Here is a 24,826-nt window from a genome sequence, read left to right on the forward strand (position 1 = left end):
TGTTAACATGTAATCAGATTAATACATCGAAATCATGAAATAGCACAACCGATGTTAAAAAAATTAACACTCCCTCTTAACTAGGGAGGACACATCTCATGTTAGAGAAAACATCACAATTCATCCATTGATTGTGAAGAGAAAAGATATCACACCATAGTGATATTCAAAGATATGGTTCAACAATGAATATCAAGTCTCATGATACTCACCATAACTCATAGTTATCAAGTAAGGTATGTGCACTGGCATCAAGTCACATGATGCCTACCATATTGATAATGATTTCATGGCGTGTCCACGAATATTATGTTCATAATATTCACCATGAAGATCTCTATCATAATTATGGTTTATTTAATGATATCAACCAATAGATATCTACCATAATGTCTCAGAGATATATATACTATCATGACATGTCCACACATATCAAGTCACATGATATCCATCAAGATAGATAAATTGATAATTGTAAAATCGTCACCTTACAATATCAATTTGAAACGTGTTCATTATTGAAAAGTCGTCACCCTTCAATAATGTTCACAGAAGGCCCATGAAGTCATGGAGTCACACACATGACAAATAAAAGAGTCTACAAATTAAACGTCTTTAAATATATTAGTATATCAGAATAAATGAGACTCTATCTCAAAATTAAATAACATTTTCAACCATACCAAATTTATCTCTAAAGTGTTCAATCTTGATACTAGAGAGAGGCTTGGTAAGAATGTCTACAATCTAATCACCTGTACTAATATAATTCAGTCAGATCACATTCCTTTCCATCATATCTCGAACATTGTGATAAGGAATCTCAATGTGTTTAGACCTGTCGTGAAATACTGGATTCATTGAAAGCTTGATGCAACTTTGATTGTCACAATAGATGATAGTAGGATTTAAGGGCTGACCAAACAATCCTACAAGCAATTTCCGAAGCCATAAAGCTTCTCTTTCTCCCATGGAGGCTGCAATGTATTCAGCTTCTGTAGAACTCTGAGCAACTGAAGACAGTTTTCTACATATCCATGAGATCATTCCTGATCCTAAACTGAAGCAACATCCTGATGTGCTTTTCTTGTCAACTAAGCTTCCAGCCTAATCAGAATCAGTGAATCCATGTAGGTCAAGGTCTACATGTTTATATTTCAGACCAAAACAAATAGTTCCTCGAAGATATCTCAGAATATGCTTTGCTGCAACAAGATGTATTTCCCTAGGTTCACACATGAACTGACTTAGTGCATTAACAGCCTAACATATATCAGGTCTTGTGTTTAACAAATACATAAGGGATCCAATAATCTGTCTGTAGAGTGTAGGATCTGCAAACTCTGATTTTGCAGTTGTTTCCTTTAGCTTGTGCAGATTTGTCTCCATAGGTGTGGTCATGGATCTAGAATCCATCATTCTAAATGTCTTGAGTATATCAATGGTGTATTTTCCTTGATTAAGGATTATACCATCTGCCTACTGCCAAACTTCCAATCCAAGGAAGTAGTGAAGAATTCTTAAATCTTTCATATCAAACTCAGAGGCTAATTCTTTCTTACATCGAGAAATACAATTATCCTCTCCTGTAATTAGTAGGTCATCAACATAAAGAATAAGAATTAATAATTCACCATTGACTACCTTGTAGTAGAGATTTGGAACTGCTTCATTCTTGGAAAACCCTAATTCCAAGAGATAGTGATCAATTCTTTCATACCATGCTCTAGGGGCTTGTTTCAGTCCATATAGAGCTTTCTTTAATCTGCAGACATGTGATTCAGCCTTATGAATCACAAAACCTTTAGGTTGCTCCAAATAAACTTCTTCAATCTTACCATTCAGAAAAGTAGTCTTGACGTCCATTTGATGGACTTCCATCCTTTAGATGCTGCAATAGCCAAAATTGCTTGGACAAAAGTGTATCTGGCAACAAGAGAAAATGTCTCTTCCTAGTCAATACCTTCTTTCTGTGAGAAACCTCTAGCAACAAACCTTGCTTTGTCCTTCAATGCTGCCATCTGCTGCATGTTTGATTTTGAAGAGCCATTTAGAAGATACCACAGATTTGCCTTTAGGCCTAGGCACAATATCCCAGACATCATTTTTCAGAATTGACTGATACTCTTCTAACATAGCATCTTTCCAAACTTGATGCTTGAGCACATCTCCAACACAGGAAGGTTCTGCATCAATGATCTCACTCATCAAGGCAATATAACTAGAAAATAGGTTAGGTCTCTTACTTTCTCTGAAGGTCCCCTTTGGAGCAGCATAATTTTCAGTTTTTTGAAGAATCTTTTTAGCCCAAAGTGGTCTCTTGCTAGTTTTGGGATAATATTCTTCTAAAGGTAAGCTTTGAACTTCATGCTCAGCATTTTCAGGGGTCTCCTTCTGAATCTCAAGGGTGGAATTGTAGGAGGATCTTGGTGTTCTAATTCATTAGAGCTTTTGGACCTCCTGAATGCTATGTCTTCCTCAAATATGACATCTCTGCTTAGTTCAATTTCCCTTTGACCAGGCATGTATACTCTGTAAGCTTTAGAGGTTTCACTGTACCCAACAAGTACTCCTTTCTTTCCAAAAGGTTTTAACTTTGACCTCTTTTCTTTGGGGACATGAATATAGACTGACACCCAAAGATCCGGAGATGACTTATGTCGAGTTTGTTACCAGTAAAGGCTTCTTCAAAGGTTTTATTATCAAGAAGAGAATAAGGACATCTATTTTGAATGTACACAACTGTCCTAGATGCTTCAGCCCAAAATGAGGTTTCTATATTTTGGTCAAACAACATAGCCCTAGCAGCATCTACTATAGTCCTATTCTTTCTTTTAGCTAACCCATTTTGTTGTGGGTTATAAGGTACAGTTAACTCCCTCTTATCCCAGCATTTATACAATAATCTTTAAACATATCAGAAGTGTATTACCCCCCATTGTCTGTTCTTAAGATTATGATTTTCTTACTTGTCATATTTTCTGCAGGAGCTTTGAATTCCTTAAATTTAGAAAGGATTTCTTCAAACTCTTTGTACCTCAGAAAATATATCCAAGTCTTCCTAGAATAATCATCTACAAATATTACATAATATAAAAATCCCCCTAAGGAGGGTACAGACATGGGTCCACATAAATCAGAATGAACTAATTCTAATACATTTTTGGATTTACTGTTGCTAGAATTAAAAGACCCTTTAGTATTCTTTCCCAAGGCACACCCTTTGCAGGCTCCTTCAGAATTTTGACTTAGCTTGGGTAAGCCAATCACCATCTTCTCTATCTTAGGTAGGGCATGGAAATGAAGGTGCCCTAATCTTTTGTGCCAAAGTTCATTCGAATCTGGAGTCTCACGAATCAAGGCTAGAGGTGGAGTGGTGCAAAGTCTGTAGAGGCTCCCTTGTCTTACTCCAATGGTGTGGGCTTTCTTGATGGTGGAGTTCTTTGGCCAAGTAAGTACCTTTCCTTCCATAAAGGTTAATCCGTAACCCTTATCTTCAAGTGCAGAAACTGAGACAAGGTTTCTCTTTATACCAGGTACAAATAGAACTCCAGTCAGCTATAGGGACATGCCTGACTTTAAGTTGATATTGCAGGTTCCTATTCCCATAATTGGATAATTTGAGTCATCACCAATTGTCACTTCTTCATTTGAATTTTCCACAAGTGTATGTAGGTGCTCATGAAATCCAGTGATGTGTCGAGATGCTCTGCTATCAATCACCCATGTGTTGGAACTGGAGGTGACTTGACTAGAGAGGGTTGAGTAGAAGACTAGCTTCTCGGAATCACTCCCTTTCTTAATTTTTGCCATTGAAGCTTGTTGCTTGATCCTGTCTGGGCACTTCATTGCATAGTGCCCATATTGGTCACATCTGAAACATTGTACTTCAGAAATGTCTCTCTACTTCTTTGAAGACCTCTTTCCATTTGAGCTATTGTCCCTCTTTCTCTTAAAGTTCTTCTTCTTTCCTTTCTTAAGGGAATTAGAGTTTAGAACTTGAATGTCTTCATTACCATTGTTTTGTTTTATTCCTCTTGTGACAAGACAAGATTCCTCTTGAATGCAATCGGTTTTCAATCTATCAAACTTAGGAAATTTAGAACGAGCATTGATTCCTTGAATGAGCGATTCCCATAAGGTAGGAAGTCCATTTAGGGCCATCATAGCAAATTCTTTGTTGTCTACTAGATGTCCAATAGTGGATAGTTGATCCCTAAGCTCAGTGATCCTCAAGAAATAGGATGTAACTTTTTCTCCTTTATTCATCTTTATATGGTGTAGTTGATTCTTTAGGGTGAGAGCCCTGCTAGTGTTGTTGATTTCATAAATGTCAACTAGTGCTTTGAACATCTGAAAGGTCATCTTGTATTTAGAAATAACTGGCAAAATGTGGTCTCTCACTAAATCCACAATTATCTTAAGAGCCTTCTCACTGTCCTTGCTCCACTGAATTTCCTCTGTATCATCAGAGGGTTCAAGAATTTCACTTTTGACATGGGAGTCAATTTTATTTTCTTTCAAAACAAGTATGATCCTGAATTTCCAAGATACAAAATTTGATGCTCCATCTAATCAGTCTTCAAACCTAACTCCGATTGCCATTAGGATTATAGGAATGTGATCTAGTAAGAGTCGAGTGAAAGTCTATGAGATTGTTACAGAATTTTAATATGATCTTCCTTAACTTCGCTCTGATACCATGTTAAGTTCTTTTGAAATTTTGTGATCAAGAAGATAGGAGAGATGGAGATATGATCTGAAAGTTGTATTTTATCTGCTATAGTGTGATTTGAAGGATACACCACACTTATTGATTTCGGTGTGTTCATCCTCCTCAATGTATGTATGTTATATAAGTGGATGAGGGGTTACATAGTGAAGAAATATGTCTTCCCACGTGGGAAGACACATCTCTTCCCTACGTACCTCTCACCACAGCACGTTAACTAGCATTATTTACTTACCCGATCAGAAGGAGTGCCATTTGTTAAGAATTGTTTACAACCCGATAACATGTAACGGTGTAACCGTTGGTTGAATGAAATAATTTAATCTTGTTTTATTCATCATTTATTAACGTATATACTAATAGTTAATCTATTAGTATATATGTTAACATGTAATCAGATTAATACATCAGAATCATGAAATAGCACGACCGATGTTACAAAAATTAACAACTTGGAAGTTTCCAAACCATTGACACTATCTTGGAGGGATGATGATAGATTGATTTGTGTGCAAGAAAGAGACATGGTGTTCCACAATCAAATTCCCTAGTTTGGACACATCTGGAGGTTGTGGCCCTTGATGCCAAATAAGGTTCCAAGCTTGCAAGTGGCGGTGATGGATGTTAAGGCCTAGGGTGCTCGTAGCTAGGGATTTGGAAAGGTGCTAACAATCCTCGTCTACAAGGAGTTTGTTTTTTATGTTTTTTGTTTTTCTTTTGCTGCTGGTAACCATTGGTTGATGGATGTTTTTGGTGGTGGGTTTTTGTATGCCAAGTTTTATACTTCTTGTTTATCAATCATTATGACTATTTTAGCTGTATTTATTTCTCATACTTTTTTGCGCAAAGTCCCCTATAGATACCCCATTAATTATCAAAAAAATATATAATTAAACAAATGTAAATGCAGCCGATTTCACACCCATTGCCATAAGAAAGCTACATTAATTTTTTTGCTAACATTAGATGTTATTTTCATAGAATACAATAAATTTTCATCGAGTTATTAACGTATTGCAATAATTTTGTGAAACATTTGCACTGATGCATTGCTATTTTCCAATGTAGCATGCTTAGCAGGATACACATCTTGAGATTGGCATGCATATTTCCAGAATTGCACATAACTTGGGCATGCAGTCAAATGCACAAAGCATAAATGTGTATGATTTCATTTCTCTTTTTTAAAGATCAATTAACCCTGAGATTTGTATGAAATTCAAATGGACACTCCAAAAAAATGGAAAATCTTACCTTGTCATTATAGCCGATGTTTTTCTCCTTGAGAGTCTGCACTTCTGCTTGCAAATTGGATTGTTGTTTATTAAGGGCTAAAATGTTCTGATTCAGCTCCTTGATTTCAGACTCTAATGCCTCAATCTGGGGCTGCTTGGATTGCCTCTCTGCATCAATTTCTGCCAATTCAAGCTCCAACTGAAAAAATGCAAGAGTTGAAAAGAAATTAAACTTAGTAGCACAATTTCATCACCATTACAAAACCTATACAAAAGAACTTATTAAAAATCTAGTCCCATGGACCTAAACTAAGCATGGATGGGCATTGCCACAATAATGTCTCAGATTCTAATCTTTGCGGCATCATCCTCCTAGTCTATGCTGCACAAATATAAAGGATCAAAAGCCAGCAAAGAGTTGGATAGCCCTTAGTCTCTGGGTCTTAAGTTCTTAACCGATCTGTAACCTGAGTTCGGCTGGTGCAGTGATTAGTGCTGCTGCAACTAAGCACTCGTGGAGCCTGCTCTGTGTGAGGGCACTGGCGCAGGCTACCGTAGGCACTCCTAGGGTTTCAAATTTGCCAAAAAGACACCCTTAAAAAAGCTAATATGTAGAAGATGGAATGAGAATACCTCTCTATGTGAGACAGAGAGAGAGAGAAGAGTGTGAGAAAAACCTCTTTTTTCCTGTTTTTGAGGAGAATTTCTTTCTCTAGCTCCTGATCGCTTTCTTGCAATGTCGAACCTATAAGTGTTAATTTATCTTCCCTGCAGTGCGGAAACAGAACAAAATCAAGGTGAGCCATTAACAACAATTCGAGAGGAGAGAGAAACGTTACAGAGCAGCAGACATTGGGAATGCCGGGTAATAATTTTATAAAAACTGGGCATTATCAGTAGGTAATAACTTAAGATAGCTCGAACCAAAAAAATAAATTTCAAGTTCCTTCAAAATTTGCATGTCCAGTACAAAAGTAGGACAAATTTCCAAAGAGAAGAGAGAAGGTTTTGCAGAAATCAACGGAAAATTTCTACAAATGGCATACAGAAAACCAGTCAAATAACGAATCTGGACCAGTAAAATCATCCATAGCCCCTACTTGTAGCAGTATAAATTGATCAATGCGCTTAAGAACTTGACAGTGCGCTGGGGGTCGGGCTTGAAAATGTCCTTGGAAGAGAAGTCATGGGCCCCTGAAGCACGCATTACTTTTTGTACTTTCCGAATGTTGTTTATTATGCCCACGGAATCCCTATGCAGCTCCAGGTCTTCTAAGACCTCTAATCCACAGAATAACGGCTGGTCGTCCCGGCCTGAACCGTCCGTCATTATGTTTTTGGCGAGGCATTCATACATATAAGCAGCAGTTTCTGAATTTATTTTCATTAGTTGGTCGGCAGTTACCGAGCCGATCCCCAAATTTGCCAAGCTGTTAACAATTTCTTTGATACCCAAGATGGGGAATGAATACGGAGGCATCCTGGCTTCGTGCTGCGATATTTTGAGCCACAACTCAATCGGGTAGGGTGAAATCTTTTGTTGATTTCTCAGAGGCTTTACAATTTATAATGATGGGACGATTTAGAGGTTGCCCTTCCCCACCTGAGATTTCTTCTTCGGCCCTTGCTTGCCCTGAAATTCTTTTCCACTGCAATTTCTTGCAAGTAAAAAATGACAGACGATGAAAAGAAAATTTTATCCGTTCGCGCGCCCTTTCCTTTCAAAATTTGAGCGGGAAACGGCAGAAAGATTTTCCTTCATTTCAAACCTGATGAAATAAACCTTTCAAATTATATGCTATTTGGGTATAAAGGGAAAAAACGTGATATTAGGATTTATAAAACTTATTCAAGACAAAGAAATTCAACAGCCTTAAATTTGTTGTACTGGTAGAAAACAATAGACGCTTGATTTCAATATTGAGAAAAGTGGACACATGATTTTTACTATTGATTCAATATTGATGAGGTTGGTTCTTATGATCTTTTTGAAGACCTCAAGAGCATCTTGATGAAGAATAGTGAAGAAAGGGTCTTTTCTTACATTTATGTGTTTGGATTTATGATACATGCGTAAAGAGAAACTCTATTAGTAATTGAGATGCAATCAATATCTATTTTTTCTCCCTCTTGCAACCAACATCATTTCTTGTAGATATATGTTGCATGGTTAATGGTAAGTTGAAGGAAATTGCAATAGGGAAAATTATTCTCTCAATAAGTCTTTGACCTAAAATTGTGCCAACTATGTTCTATGCAATTAACAGAGACATTGGTTATAACTTATCACTAGGAAGATCATGAATACACAAGATGAAAGTGATTGTGTCTTCCCTATTATGAGAGTTATGATTCTTACATTAGTAAAGATCTATATTTTGAAATGAGGCCCAAAACTATTCAACATGTTCGAGAAATGCTTAACTAGTAAGAAACCAAGAATTCCAATTGAATATAAGTTACATGAAAACAAGGTCATAAGCCCCCAAAACAACACCATTAACTTAAAAAGAGAGATAAAATAAATAAATTTTTGGAACTACAAACATTTAAGCTCAAAAAGAAAGACACTTCTAAGGCAATCTCCATTGTCTCCATGGAGATAACTATAGAGATAGTTAATTTGTTGGAGAAACACAATGAGAAGCTATGTTATTGAAGAGGAAAAAACATATGGAAGCATTGTCAATTCCATACAGAGAACTAGATAGCTAATAACTAGCATTCGTCATATATGTGTTAGTCATGATATTGTGAACTAGTATATATAATAGTTATGTAATATTATAAGAGTATTATGATATATGAACAATACCCTTGTATTACATTATCTTCTCAAAAGTACAAATCAAGAAGTTTGCAAAAGCTTCAAATTTCACTATTGCACGAGATTTACTAAACGCATGATCATGTTGCCCTTGAGTGGAATAATACTAGAGCTAGATATTCATTTGCATTATTGGGTCCCAAAACTCTTCCATTTCCTAAAATAAAATCTCACTTTCAAGGGCGATGTTGTCATCATAAAAGCGATATTTGGCCATACACAAACCATGCAGGGTTAAAGGTCAACTCCAAGACAGTGGGTTACCTCTCCGTAGTATCATAAATTGTATCCTCTTCATTTTCACACTCATTTTGGGCTCACTTTGGTGGTTTTCCCTCATGCTCTTGATTCATGGTTGATTGTGCTCAAGCCATGGCCAAATCTAGAAGCCCAACATAATCCTGAGCTCACTGACCTCAATTTTAGCTCATAAAGCCAAGACTATGGCACCTAGCACCCTAGTCCAACCTTTTCAAGTTCCTCTTTGTATCTCATTTCCAAATTTGTGCTTCTAAGTTGACTTTTTGTTTTGTATATTTCTATTTATGTTGAATCTTGTCAATTTCTTAACACTCTACAAGAGTTCTCGCGTCATTTCTTATCATTATTATATCAAATCATATCAATCGCAAAAAGATAACTATTAGTCAAAGTGCTCAACTCTCCTAGGGAATTGAAGTTGAGCCTAATTAATTATTCTCCAATGAATGTAAGGTTGTAAAAACGATTCCTAGTTTGCATGTTTAAGCTAGTGAACACTCATTTCTCCTACATTTCATTCTCTTACAATTTAAACTCAACTTACACTCAAGATGGTGTTACTAGAGGTATACCTAAATAAGTGTTGAACCAAACAAAATGGACAACCAAAAATAACCACAACCAAATTTGATTGCATTCCTGACCTTAAATATTATCACTAGAATAAGAAATAATGGTTTCAATGGTATTTATATAGTTGATGTGATTGTGTAGATGATGCAAGAGTGTCCCAAAGAAACTTACCACGTTTCATCATAGAATCAGATTATGGATGATGATAAGGAACTCTAGATCTCTACATTAGCTCACAAACATCATATCCATATCTCAAGAGTTGTGAACTAGAGTGTGAATAGTTAGCACACAATCCATCAGACAAGTTTTGTGAAACCTTTTTGTGCCTTGTGTTGTGTAGCCCAATGTATCTTAAGGAAGCATGGGACTAGAGGAATCTTTAGTTAGAATCACACCAAGTTTCTTCAACATTGAGTGTTACCCAACAAATTTTGGTTGACCTACACATTACACCAGATATTGAGATTCAGAACCACTTACAATTGATGTAGATTACTCCTAAAGCTTGGAGCTAGTGTGTAAGCATAGTGGAATTCATTTGAAGGGGGGTGATTTCTTTTTTCTTTTTTTTGAAGAGGATACTAGTAGATTAATAGAGTTCATAACTATCATAATTTTCCATGTACGCTTGTAATAAACCTATGGTGGCCTATGAGTTAGTCTATGTTTGTAATTTGCATGTGGTAGGCCTGTGAGTTAATCTATGTTTGTAATTGTATGTGGTAGGCCTATGAGTTATTCTATGTTTTTAATTTGCATGTGGTGAGACAACGAGCCAATTGTAAGCATTCTATGAAAGAGAAATTATTGTTATTCTATGTTAATTTTGTTGTGTTAACTCCAAGCTACACAATCCATCCATGACTACATCAACAAGCATATCCCATGTAAAATAAATCTATTTAAGGCTCTCTTAAGGTTTAATCCCCTATTTGTATGCAAGATTATCGGTGCACAATAAATGGTTCTTCTTGTATATTATTGATTAATGTTTATGATATTGCTTAATGATGTGAGATTGGTTAAATGGTTGCAAACTGGTGTCTAATCCTTGGGTAACAAAGTCATGGTGTTGACGTGTGTTAATCTTGCTTATGTGCATAGGTGCCTCTTGTTAATGCATGATAGCCTCGGTAAGATAAATGATTGAATGAGAGATAAATGAAGTCTCTCATTGAAACATTTATTATCGTGAGGGGGCACGATCAAGTGATGTCCTGATCGGCCATGTCCAAAAGACATGGCCGGTCAAGGCATCGCTTGACCGTACCCAACCCACTACATATACCAAATGAAATGTGTGAGAATGGACATTGAAATAAAAATGCTCCTCCTCTCCTGCACCATAAAAGAAGACAATTAGATTTATACAATAATTCAGTGATAGATGATACATAGAACAAGATAAATTTTAATTCTGATCCACAAAATTAACATGGTATCAGAGCCAGGTTTCCTTCTATAAAGCCTAACCGCCTGAAGGAAGATCCGATTAAGATCAGATTGATATCTCCTTAAAGTCTCAAATATGGCCACATTGCAAGAACTTGTCCTCTCAAACTTAAACTACAAGCGTCCCTTGCTGAAGTCAGAAATTCAGACGTATGTTCAGAAAAATATGTTCTCTAGAAGAAACTCAAGATACCTTGTGATTGAGAGGGAGCTTACTAATCAAGATTGAGCACTTATGAGGTAAAAATTGTAAATATTGATTATTATTATTAATACTAGTAGTTATTTTATGGGCCCTGTGTAAATCACAAGGAAGTGACGACTTCCAAATGATTTCCACTTGTATTTTTTAGGTTATTGGAAGGTGATGATCTACAATAACTCAAGATAGTGGATAGAATTGTCGACCAAGGCAATCCACGTAAAAGCTTGTGGATAGAATCACCGACAGAGGCAATCCACACAAGAGCTCATGGATAGAATCGTCGACTAAGGCAATCCACGTAAGAGCTTGTCGATAGAATCGTCGACTGAGGCAATCCACGTAAGAGCTCATGGATAGAATCATCGACTGAGGCAATCCACACAATAGCTCATGGATAGAATCATCGATTGAGGTAATCCACGTAAGAGCTCATGGATAGAATCGTCGACTGAGGCAATCCATGTGAGAGCTCATGGATAGAATCATCAACTAAGGCAATCCACACAAGAGCTTGTGGATAGAATCGTCGACTGAGGCAATCCACACGAGCTTATGGATAGAATCACCGACAAAGGCAATCCACTCAAGAGTTTGTGAATAGAATCGCCGACAGAAGCAATTCACATCTTGAAACTATGGTCCCAAGATAAGCATCATACGATTTATGAATATTGCTCCCAATACCTTTTACATTTATCTTACCTAGCTAAGAGGGAGTGTTAATGCATGATAGCCTTGGTAAGATAAATGATTGAATGAGATATAAATGAAGTCTCTCATTGAAACATTTATTATCGTGAGGGGGCATGATCAAGTGATGTCTTGATCGGCCATGTCCAAAAGACATGGCCAGTCAAGGCATCGCTTGATCACACCCAACCCACTACATATACCAAATGAAATGTGTGAGAATGGACATTGAAATAAAAATGCTCCTCCTCTCCTGCAACATAAAAGAAGACAATCAAATTTATACAACAATTTAGTGATAGATAATACAAAGAACAAGATAAATTTTAATTCTGATCCATCAAATTAACACCTCCTATGTGGCATATTTTCTAGTTGGCAAGTTTAAAAGGGTGGTGGGTAGGATGCTTGTCCTATATAGACCTCCATTTCTCTCCTAATACTTTACCTCATTCATTAATCCACTCAATACATCCATCTTCATTTTCCTATTAAATTTTTTTTTTATTTTTTATTTTTATCGATAAAAGGTCGAGGCCAAAGAATTTTATTAATTTAAAAATAGATAGATTTACATTTACACCTCCATTTGGTGTGGACGCCGGTAGGAAAGAATGGAGGGAAGAAAACCTCCAATCTAGCCGAGATCCTTCAAGGATCAGAAAAATTAAGAAAGCAATACAAAATGGAGATGCAAGATCACAAAAGGAACATGTCCCAAATAATGAAGAAAAAATTAATTTTTTATTATTTCTATTATGCCTAGTTTTCCAACCTAATCCCAGACATAGTTCATTAGGAAGATAACAAATTGAAACAAAAAAAATAGATACAAATATTAAAACCAAAAAAATAGGAACATATTTATTTGCATATAAGACCAATTATAAAATATATGACAGGGCATGGTTAGTAACCATAAAAAAACTACATGAACCCATATACAATGTGAGAAGGGTCATTTAAAATCTTGAAATGTTTTTGAAGTGTTGAACACGCATTCATCTAACTTAGCATTACATTCATGTCATCAAGTGTGGCAAAGGAAAGTATTTATCTACTAGTAAGACACCCTCATAAAGACATATGCATACTCTAATGGAAATGCTCTGCAACAAAAACCACTTGCAATATTAAATCGCATTTTATTCCATAGGCTTATACTCCACTCAATGACTTAAATTGGCATTCAATGGTCGTTTGCATACTTGTAACAATTCTCTACCATTTATTGACCATGAAATAACTAACCTCTTCACAAAATACTCCTTTTAAACTTGACACATATCTAACCCTAATTTACAAAATTATTGTACCCTAATATAAATGGCTCGAATGAATTCATATTAAAATGAATCCTTAGTATTTAAGAATAATCATAGAGAAGTATGCATGGTATCTATCAAAGCTGCTCTGTATTCAAGACAATTAGGTAAGAGAACAAAGATAACACCATTTCATATAAAACAACCCAAAGCTTCAAAAAATCACAAAAAAATGTTCGTTGGCAAATCTTGTGCCAATAGACCTACTTTGAGAACTTTAGGTGGTTATAAAACTACATCAAATCTCTACCACACAAAACAATACTAATTTTCAATGAAATCAAGAAATTTATAACCTATTTGATGTCAAGAAAGGTTACAAAACCATTAAGAAGTTTGTAACATATGTCAACCCTCAGCCTTGTCATTTTGTTTTAACACTTGGATACCCATTAGGAACTCCATGTAGCTAAGCAACCATGATAATCATTGAGTATATTCAAGATTGAATTCTCATAAAGGTCTACAATTATAGTTACATCCTTTAGGCTTATACATAACCCTACTCGATGTGTGCTTAGATACTCTTATCCTCATGCATTTAACCTTTTTTTTTTTTTTCTTCCTTTCACTAATTTGAAAAATGGTGGTATTTGAGAATACATTGAAAGGGTCAAAATTATGTTGCAAGGAGACAATTTCTCCTAGGTCAATCCCTAGACACGTGAACACAAATTTGAAGATGTTAAGCAAGCCTCCTAAGATGGTGCATTTAAATTTGATACTTGTTGTAATGCACCCAATCCAAATGTTTCATTATTGATGGGTCCTTAAATTTTCTAAAATTGGAGAAAGTGTAAATTCTAGATGATGTAAAATAAATGCATTGAATGTCTCTAAATACAAAGACATGACATCATTTTTTTATTATTAAATGTGCTCTTAGTCAACTTAGGGTGGGAAAATGAAAAAGGCTAGTCACCCAAGCTTGATATTTAGAATTTTAAAAAGGAAAGGGCCAAGTTTGTGACTTCAAGGTTGACTTAACAACCATATAAACAATCCTTAGTAGGAAAATGGTTGAAAATCCAAGTGGCTAATTGCTATGCAAGGTAGGTGTATCGGCAGATAAAATAAATACGTGATCTAGCCCAATGTATTAACATGTATTCGTATTTAAGAAAATTAGGAAGGAGTTGTGTGGGAATAAGTGTGTGTAGAATAGTTAAAATTTCAAGAGCCAAACTTTAAAAAGTGCAAAACTTGTCACTATATGTAGATGTATCAAGACATCTCCATAAAATAGGAAAAAAATTAAGTGAGAAACAACAAGGATATATCATAATTTCACCATTACAAGTTAGATGTGACTCTATTGGCACTTGGAAAAATATTTGCCCCAAAGAATGAAAAATAATATCAATATAAATAGAATTCAATTGTTCTCACTTTCAAAATGATTTCATTTGATCTGTGAACACCAATTTGAAGAGTCTACCTTCATATGAGTACCAAATAACTATAGAAAAATGCATATCTATTCTCAAGAACTATTTATTATTGTTCATGGATTTTAGAAATTCAATAAATAAATATAAATAGTATAAATTAAAAATGGTAGTTGTAGATGTTTATGGTGAAAATAGAACAACAATATTGAAAGACTAAATGAATTTAACTACAAAACCCTAGCCTAACAACAAAGATCCACCATAACATGTGAAGATTACCTAAGACAATGTAAATCAACAAAATCACAAAGATGATACCATCTCATGTCCAATAGGGTTTGAATCTCCATTCTTCCTATCTCCATTGATCTTGTTTGATATATTTGCTCTCAGATTTTATGTGTGTACAAGAGCTCAACAAAGAATGGAAATGTGGTTGCAAGTAGGCTTGATCACATATGAAAGTTTGAATGCTAGAATGCTTGGGAGAGATTGATAATGAAAGAATCATCCTTTTATATAGAAGACACTATAAGAAATGGAGGGATAAGATTAAAAGGTGTAAAAGATATATGGATGGCTAGGATTAGAGGGTAGGTAGAAGAAATAAGAAAATAATGAGAGGTTAGGTAGTGTAGGAATTAAGAGATGAATGACATGTGTCATGGGTAGAAAAGGCTAATGAATTAATTAAATAAATAAAATTTTATTTAATTAATAGATCTCTTCGTCATCATATGCCTTAATGGTGATTTTTTTTGTAGCATTCACAACTTTTTTAGAATATCCCAATTTATTAAGAGTATTCAATGTACATATATTGAGACCAACTCCTCCATCTATCATGATTCATTTTATTCAGTGTTTGTGTAGGAAGGGTTCAATGTGTAAAGGTGCATTACGTGGTTGGCTTACAGAGGCATCATCAACTTCGGTGAATGTAAGGGAGTGTGGAACAAAAATGTATCCCACCATGGCTTGAAACTGGTCCACGTTCAGATCAGTGGGGACAAAGGTTTCTCTCAAATTTTTATCAAGGATGGGTTTATGCGAAGGAGAGATATGCAACAGTTCTAGGATTGAGATAAGCGTGGGCATCTTCCCTAACTATTCTACCAGATAGTACTCAAGTTTGGTTGCTAAGGAAGCAGTGGTTTTAGCTAGAGCACCTTGCAAGGTGACTTTACTTTGATGGGTTGTGACATTACATTCAGAGGTAGATTCAAAAGAAGGTCCAATGCCTTTTAGGACAACTTTGGGTCTTTGGGTAGAATTTTCAGGTGTTTTGTGCTTTATGATAATGGTAGAGACATAATTGTCCATCAAAATGTGATTAATAGTTGAATCATAGTTATAGGACACTTTTGTATAGTTGGCTTGCTCATACATGGCTTTGGATTTTCCCTTGTCATGTTTAGGGAATGGTTCCTTAAACATCTCATGTTCTTGATTGGATAAATGTCCTTCGATCTCAATGTCACCTCTATCAATAAGATCTTGTATAATATTCTTCAAGTGATGACAATTTCCTATTTTATACCCCTTGCTCTTGTGATATTCACAGTACTCATCGTCATTCCACCAATTTGGTTTGACCTTTGGCTCATATGGAGGATTGTCTGGAATTGTTATTATCTTGTTTTCCACTAGCTTCTTGAAAGCTAATTCAAGTGGTTCTCCCAATGGGGTGTATTTCCTTCGTGGTTTTGAATTTGTTTGAGTATTTACTTGGTTGTTTGTAGAAGAACTTGATTGTGAAAGAATGATTTTAGGTCTCACTGTGTTAGCATCAACACCATCATTTACCGTGTTCTTGTTTTTGTTCCAAAATCATGGCTTGTCTTTTCCTTTAAAGTCATCTTTGTTTTCTTTGAATATCTTAATGACTCCTTGTTCAATTAAGACCTTCTCTATTGCTAATCCCTTTTCAAGGAAATCCTTGAAAGTGGACAAACAAGATTTTCTTAAGTCATAACCAATTTCTCTATTGAAATTCTATGTGAACATCTCTACCATTTGTTTTTGTGGAATTTCACAAGAGCATATGTTGGCTACATTCCTCCATCTTTGTAAGAATGATGAAAATGACTCCCCATCATTTTGCTTGGTGTTGCACAAAGTGGAAACTAATATATTTATCTCTATGTTATATGAGAAATGTTGTATGAAAGCTTCTGCTGGATCACCCCATGACTTAATTCCAGGTGGAAGTTGGGAGAACCATTCCATAGCTTGATCACCTAAGCTTTGTGGGAACAATCTCATCAAATATGTGTCTTCTATTGCTATATCAATGCAAGCTATGAAAAATTGTCTTATATGTGCCTTAGGGTCTCCTTTGCCTCTATACTTATCAAACTTAGGTGTCATGAAATGTGTAGGAAAAAGAGGCATTGGAATGCTTTGTTCAAATGGATGGGGACATATGTCTCTCATTGTGTAAGCTAGCTTTGGTGTATTAATGTCCTCCATTTTCTTTTGTAAATCCTTGATTTGCTATTCCAAATTGTTCTTAGGTGAAGACCGACTTCTTGGACCATATCCCATGCCCGAGCCACTAGGTGGAGGAGGAGGATACTACATATATGGATGGTATTGAATATAAACATGTTCATATGGAGGAGGTCTATAATGATACTATGTATAGGGACCACTTGGTATAGAGTCATAATGAGGAATGTAATATCTGCTTTGTCCATGCATATCATATTCTACAAGCATGTCATGAGTTTTTTCTTGTGTAGTGCCCCCAAATTTGACACGGGGTTTTCTTATGTCCAAATTTTGAGCATGGCTTTGGATATCCAATTTCTTTTGAGGTTGGTCCTTAGCATTGGTATGCAATTGAGTGTATTTATCTGCACAAGACTTCCATAATGGTCTGCGTAGATGGAGTTGTTCATGAGATTCTCTTTCATGAGTACCATAAGTGTGACCATGTATATTTGGGATCTTAGGTTTTTGAAACAAGGATGATGGTGACTCAGGCACAAAATGTGGTCCTTTATTACCTCCACTATTAGGGCTCCTTTGATCCATGTTGAGTTTAGTTTCTTGCCCACTATTTGAGACATGTCAAAATCGCGAGGTATCTTAGCTCCACTTTGTGCCATCACTTGTAAGAAATATTGTTTATCTCTTCTCATGATTTCCTCAACCAATCTATTAAAATGGAGATCCATAATAGAGTCTTCCAATTCTACTGAATGTACTGAAATGTTGTCCACATTGTCATTATGTGTATCATTGTTGTTTGTATTATCCAAGTTCTCAACGTTTTGAGTGTTTCTATAGATGTCCATGTCAGGTAATGTGATATGATCAAAATTGAAAAAGATATCATTGTCATACTCATAGCCACTCATGTTTGTAGACTCTTGGGCCTCTTTAGCTTCTCTCCTAGATTTTTGGGAACAAGTTTCAACCATGAACTAGGTCTCGACCAAGATGCGTGAGACTAGATGAAAATGGAAAGAGTATGGAAGATCAAGAGTTGGATGGAATGTAAATGAATCTGAGGTGTACTTGCAATATCAAAAGTGTAAGACCAAGTATGTATGTAGTAGAGTAGGCGTGTCTTCCAAAGAGATGATAGATTCTCTTGATGAGGTGAGTTGACCTCGACTCTAAGTAAGACCAAATGAGACCCAAAGGTGATAGACCTTGATGAGGGACAACTTAACAAAATGTTGTTGTATGTAATGTGTTGACAAAGCAAGATGAGGACAAAAAGTGACCTTTTGACTCAAGTTTAGACTAATGTGAATGTAATGCAAGATGTAAAGCAATGATGAACTATGTGAGACCCAAAGACATGTCGAATGCTAGATGAAAACCTAGAGAAATAACCTAGGAAGCTCAAGAATTCTGAAACTAATTGCTCTTGTTCACTGGACTATAAGTATTTTTCAATGTCAAACACAAACGTGCCTGTATACTTCACAGACATAGTTTTCCAACACAAACATGATTGAACACTGCACAGACGCGTTTATGAGATTTTGTGAATGCAAATTGCTTATGATAATACATACGTGTTTCTGTCCTACACAGACGTTGTTAAAGGACACATACATGTTTCTGTCAGACACAAACGCGTTTCTAGAATCTGAGTGCAATTTTTCCAATTTGTAAAGTTGTTTGTTGGGACCAAATCTGAATTTTTGACTTTTTTTAATGACAAGATGACACAATGGTGATGAGGACTCAATGTTTGCAAGTGTTTAGACTCAAAATGACTCAAAAGAAAGTGTGTTGTTTGGTGTAAAAATGTATTGCATACACTTGAAGACACAAAAGACATAATGTTTTGATGTTTGATCTTGAATGGTTGAATGTTTAAAAGAAAACAAGCACAATTCTTATGGTTGGCCAGGACAATAGTTGTTGATCCCACATGGGGTTTCCCCCGAGGATATGCTATTCAAAGCGGATACTTAGATGCTTGACCCCACTGGCTCCACCCTTGACACTCACTTCTCTGGGGCAGCCAAGCACTAGTCCCCATGAAAACATCCCTGTGGCAAACTTTGTATCTCTACTAAGAACCGTATATGTGTGGGCCGCTCCAGAGGTCCAACCTCCTACCCCAACAACTAGAAGGATTTTGACTTTCTAAACCAAAAAGGTGCTAGTAAGGGCATCCGCTCGTGTGGCCATACATGCGGCACTTTTAGCTCTGTAAATACAAAAGGCTCCCAACCAGTAGGGGTTATGCCCTACTATTGATCAAACGGGTTTATGGGGAGACATAGTGTCGGTATGAACTAATCAACACACGTTACCCATGGCTTTGACCATGGATACAATTATTTATAGTGGTTCTAAAGAGGTGGGTTTTCCTCGCTATCACTTGGGTCGTTCCCTCCTTACTAGTAGTCCTAGTGACCACACGTGGAGGCAGGCCCTCTAAAGATCAAACAAAAAGAGCCTATTACTCAAGACACCAAAGACACTGGTTAAATTTCTGTGCACCAATTGAAGTGTTTGCTAATCTATGAAAACAAAACACACAATGAAAATCAAAAGAAAACCCTTGACAAGATCCTGCAACAAAGATTTGTTAGTAGTTTTGCAATAATACCCATCTTGCAAGCACCCAAGTTAGGTAAATTTTAGATCCATAAGACTTTGTGATAGGGGCCTTCGACAAGACGTTTTTTGACAAATTCAAAGATCTAATTTTCCATGAGTTATTTTGCATCATAAAAAATAGAGCACCTGTAAAATTTCAAGACATTTCCAGAAATGTAAGAAATCCAAAAACGTTTCTAATTTGCTCCAAAAATTATGTTTTTATGAAAGCTCATAAATAATTCATAGAAAATACAAAATTGATCCAAAAAATTTGAATTTTTTACTGGAAACTCTTGATAGCATTCCAAAGCTACATTAAAAAATGCCTGCAAAAAATCCAAGCAGTTTGTGAGATATGATCAAAATAATGCAAAACCTTAATTTTTAAAGATCCAATTTTTTAGGAATTATTTTTCATCAAAATTAAAATAAAAAGAACAGATCCTATGTATAAATTGAAGAGATTTCCAAAATTGTAAAAAAATCTGAAAAATTAGCTCATGTTCTCTCAAAATTATTTTTTTTATGAAAATGCATAAAAAATTCATAGAAAATTCAAATATGCTCCCAAAAATCTTATTTTTTTACTGAGCACCTTTGATAATGTTCTTGACGTGCAACAAAAATTTGATGCCCAAATTCAAAGCCGATTGTGAGATCTGATCAACATAATGAAAAACCTAATTTTTAAAGATCCGATTTTTTAAGAAATATTTTGCATCAAAATTAAAATCACAAAGAATAGATCATGTGTATAATAAATTGGAGAGATTTCCAAAAAAATTAGAAAATCCAAAAAATTCACTCATTTGCACTCAATTTTTTTTTTTTTTAATGAAAATTCAAATATGCTCCAAAAGATCTAAATTTTTGATTGAAAGCTCCTAATACTGTCTTCAACCATCACATGTCCACTAGGTTTTGAATCTCCATTCTTCCTATCTCCATTGATCTTGCTTGATATATTTTCTCTCAAGTTTTATGTGTGCACAAGAGCTCAACAAAGAACAAAAATGTGGTTTGAAGTAGGCTTGATCGAATACGAAAGTTCGAATGCTAGAGATTGACAATGAAAGAAACATCCTCTTACATAGAAGACATTGTAAGAAATGGAGGGATAAGATTAAGAGGTGTAAAAGATAGATGGTCGGCTAGGATTAGAGGGTAGGTAGAAGAAATAAGAAAATAATGAGAGGATAGGTAGTGTAGGAATTAAGAGATGAATGACATGTGTCATGGGAAGAAAAGGCTAATGAATTAATTAAATAAATAAAGATTTATTTAATTAATAGAAGAAGTGGGATTAATTAAAAAAATAAAATTATTTAATTTAGAAAAAGGGCAATTTAAATGAATAAAAGCATTTATTTAAATGATAAATAAGGCTAGAAGATGATAAATGAATTAATTAAATAAATAAAGATTTATTTAATTAATATAAGAATTAGGCTTAAATAATTAAATAAATAGAAATATTTATTTAATTAGACAGGACAATTGTAGGTGTCTACAATAGAAAATGAATAATATACAAAGTTATCACTCATTATATGAAAATAGATGGTTCAAACTCTATTAAATTATATACTTAACTTAATATCAGCTAAATTTGATAGAATCGATTCTATCTTTTTGCCCTTATAACCATAAACACTATCAAGGTTTAGCTTATGTTGACAAAAGTAACCCCTTTCTTCTACTTATACCATAAAATTGTGCAATCACCAATAATTTTATGGTCATTTGTTTAGTTATTGTAGTGTATGAAAATTGAGAATTAAGGTTTAAGATACTAAAACCACTAAATAGCCCATTTGACACACATACATTGAAATAAGGTTGAACCCAATAGATTTGGGCTCAATCCTAATAGGAAAGGGCTCTAAGATTCTGATTGGATTTAGCTAGTTTTAATTGTGATTTAACCTCTTTCTTAAGTTGAATTGGTTTGATTGTGAAATTAGGGCAAAATAATGAATTATTGAAGCAATCTGACATAAACAATAAACTACAGGTATCCCATTGAGCCACAAAATAAGATCCAGACAAAAGAATATGTTTCGAACCTGTTCTTAGAAGTGTGACCTAATTTTTTCAGACCAGGTAGCACAGATTCACCCTGGTCCCCCAAATATTTCATCATCAAAAGCTGACTCATTCGTCATTGTTGACTCTGTCGGATTTCCCAAGTATAACTCTGCACCTATTTCCAACACACATAAAGAAAGGAAAATATGTTGGGAATAGAGGTTTTCCTTAGGTCAAACTCCAATTTTGGAATTAACCATGAAATTAAATTTACAAATGTAATGAAAGACTTAAAGTAAAGTACTTTCTTTTTGAGGGAAAGACCAAATCTAAAATGTAAAGTTGAAAACCATAATGTTTACCTTGATGAATTTTTGTTTGTCTTAACACAAAACAATGGGTTTTATGTAAGATGTCTTCATAACACATTGATCATGAATGCCATCTTCAATGCTTGAACTTGACTTTTCTTTTGTTCCAAAGCTCGATGAATGACTGATTGCTTGCTCACTTGAATTTGCTAGAGTGAAAAATGATAATTGATCTCAATTCGTTAGATGATTGATTTCGGTTTAAAATGAGAGGGGTAGAATTCCTTTTATACTTGACTGTTGAAAATGAAATTGAATTCCCCAACAGATCAACATGAGATCCAAATTCTTACTCATTCATGATTACCATTAAGGGGGTGCAATTTGGGGCCCAATTAAGAGGCCCAAGGCATGGTACACCCTAGTCCTAATTTGGGACCAAGGCATGGTACATCTTGGTCCTCGAAATAGATTGGGGGTTGAAATGGGAAATTGATGAAAATTTGGAATAGGTAAGTGGTGTGAGCAAAATCAGCATTGCAAGCAGGCCTTGGAAGATGGAATGCTAAAGTGGGGCCTAGGTAAGAACAAAATTGTAGGCAAGTACAATTTAGGACACTACATTTAACCCCAACTTTAGCGAGAGTATGAGACTAAGTATACTCATGGTAAAGTATAAAGTTGCATCGAGATACTTCTATCGAGATATCAAAGAGACAAGACACACTAAGTCCCCAGGGACTTTAGGATCTTATTACTCTAACATTGATGTAAAAGGGACAACATAATAAAGAGGAAGGAGAGATAATAGATGAATGCACTAGCCTAGTAATATTTTCTTACTACGAGTCATCAAGAAGAAAAACAAAAAATTACAAAGCAAAAGGATCAATTTGCAAAGTAACTTGAGTATGAAAACATGGCATAGCATGTGCAAAAAGTGTAGCATTGAGTGGAGTGTATACCCCCACATTAAAACGATTGCATATGCCTTATCAGGAGAAATTTCTTTAAGGTAGCATGCACCCTTAAGACAAGCGTGTTAACACAATGAGATTCCCCGAAGAAAAATGACAAATCAAAGGATAATGGTCACAAGATATATATGAAAAAGCACGTAAGGGATCCACTAACTCTAGGGTCAGTATACTCTTATGATAAATAATATATATCAAATATATTTGTATTGAATTAACCTCATCCCCCAAAGGTAGTTGAACTACAAGCACAATGGAAGAAGGGAACGCGTGTCTTTTTTAGTCAACATGGAGAGACCAATAGAGATCTCAACGCTTTGCATCGTCCCCAAGTACAAAACATACAAAGTAATAAGGGTCATCCAAAGAGAGACTAACATAACATAAAAATACATCACAAAGGAAACACATTACGAACAAGCAAACACACAAGAGAAGATCTACGACACGAATGTTCAGCTAATCAAGCAAATCATCCACCCCTCAATCTTGTTGAACATCATTTAGGAAAGGAGAAAAAGATACAAGAGGAGCCCCTTCAAGAATGATAGATGGAGCTACTACAAGTTCCAAACAAGGACCGTGCTCTAATGATGAGTGACGTTGTTTGTGATTAGGAGCTAGGGTTAATGCTTTTGAAAAACGTGAAAAGTCATGATTAACATCAACAAGCTCATACATATCTTCAGAATTATTAGAATCAACATTGTTAGCATGAACAACATCATCATCCATGTCATCATCCAAATTAATAAAAATGAGATCTCTAACACAAAAAGAGCATAAACCATCATTTTTCTTAAGAAATTTTAATCTTGGTGATTTAGGTTGAACTTCCTCCCTAGGGTTAGGCGAAGGCTAGACAAATGGGAACACGTCAACATTTGGTGTCTTCGGGGAGTAAATGGTTTGGGAAGCAACTTCATGAGCCTTAGCACGATGTCTTTGTTGGCGTTCTCTCGCACACCAATTCCTTTTAGTTTTAGATGAGACTTGTGAAGGTTGAGGATAAATGAACATAGGTTTCTTGATTTTTTTAAAGGAGGAGGAACAAGAGAAGCCCTACTAGGTTGAGACATAGGAGATGTAAAGTGTTTTCCTTTGTGAGATATAGAAGGTGGGTCCGAGGCATACATGGGAGGAATAAAAGGCCTAGGAAGAATACCATGTCCATTATGGGGAGGAGAAATATCCATAGGTATAAGAACTCTAGGCTTACTCAAGAACATGATCATCTCATGTTTCCACTTTTGATAAGATAAGGATGTCACTTCGAGGATTAAGAGGTTCAATTTGTTGAGGCCAAACGTAATCAAGAGTGAAATTAGAATTCTCTGTTGTGGGTTGGTAAAGGCTATGGTTAATTGTTATGATAGTGACATTATGAGGGAATTTCAAACATTTATGGATCGTAGAAGGAACAGATTTCATGGAAGAAAGCCAAGGATGTCCCAACTTCACATGAAACCGATCTGATGTAGGAATGATAGAAAAAGTCACATCTAAGCACTTAGTACCAACCTCAATAGGGAGAGTAATATAACCAATAGTAGGGAAAGAAAAACTATCATACACCTTGTACATAATATTATATTTATCATATGTAACTTGGTGCAATTATAAAGTATAAAGACATTCTTAATTAATCACATTCACCATATACACTGGATCAATGAGCACTCCTAATGAGAGTTTGCCATTGATCTTCACAGTGATATGCAATGGGCCATCAGGTGTAAT

General features: G+C 35.4%; 1 protein-coding gene across 1 annotated transcript in view; it reads right to left on the reverse strand.

Annotated features, from left to right (window-relative positions):
• Positions 1–7,733, reverse strand: part of LOC131060878 (kinetochore protein NUF2 homolog) — a 52,520-nt gene extending 44,787 nt beyond the window's left edge. Inside the window, exons 1-3 of the mRNA XM_057994289.2 lie at positions 7,068–7,733; positions 6,645–6,735; positions 5,987–6,166 (exon numbers count right to left, since the gene is read on the reverse strand). Coding sequence (XP_057850272.2) covers positions 5,987–6,166; positions 6,645–6,735; positions 7,068–7,447 — 651 coding nt within the window. The 5' untranslated portion in view covers positions 7,448–7,733. The remainder of the gene's footprint in view (positions 1–5,986; positions 6,167–6,644; positions 6,736–7,067) is intronic.
• Positions 7,734–24,826: the final 17,093 nt, after the last annotated feature.

This window comes from Cryptomeria japonica, chromosome 5 (genome assembly GCF_030272615.1).
Source record: "Cryptomeria japonica chromosome 5, Sugi_1.0, whole genome shotgun sequence".
Taxonomy (NCBI): domain Eukaryota; kingdom Viridiplantae; phylum Streptophyta; class Pinopsida; order Cupressales; family Cupressaceae; genus Cryptomeria; species Cryptomeria japonica.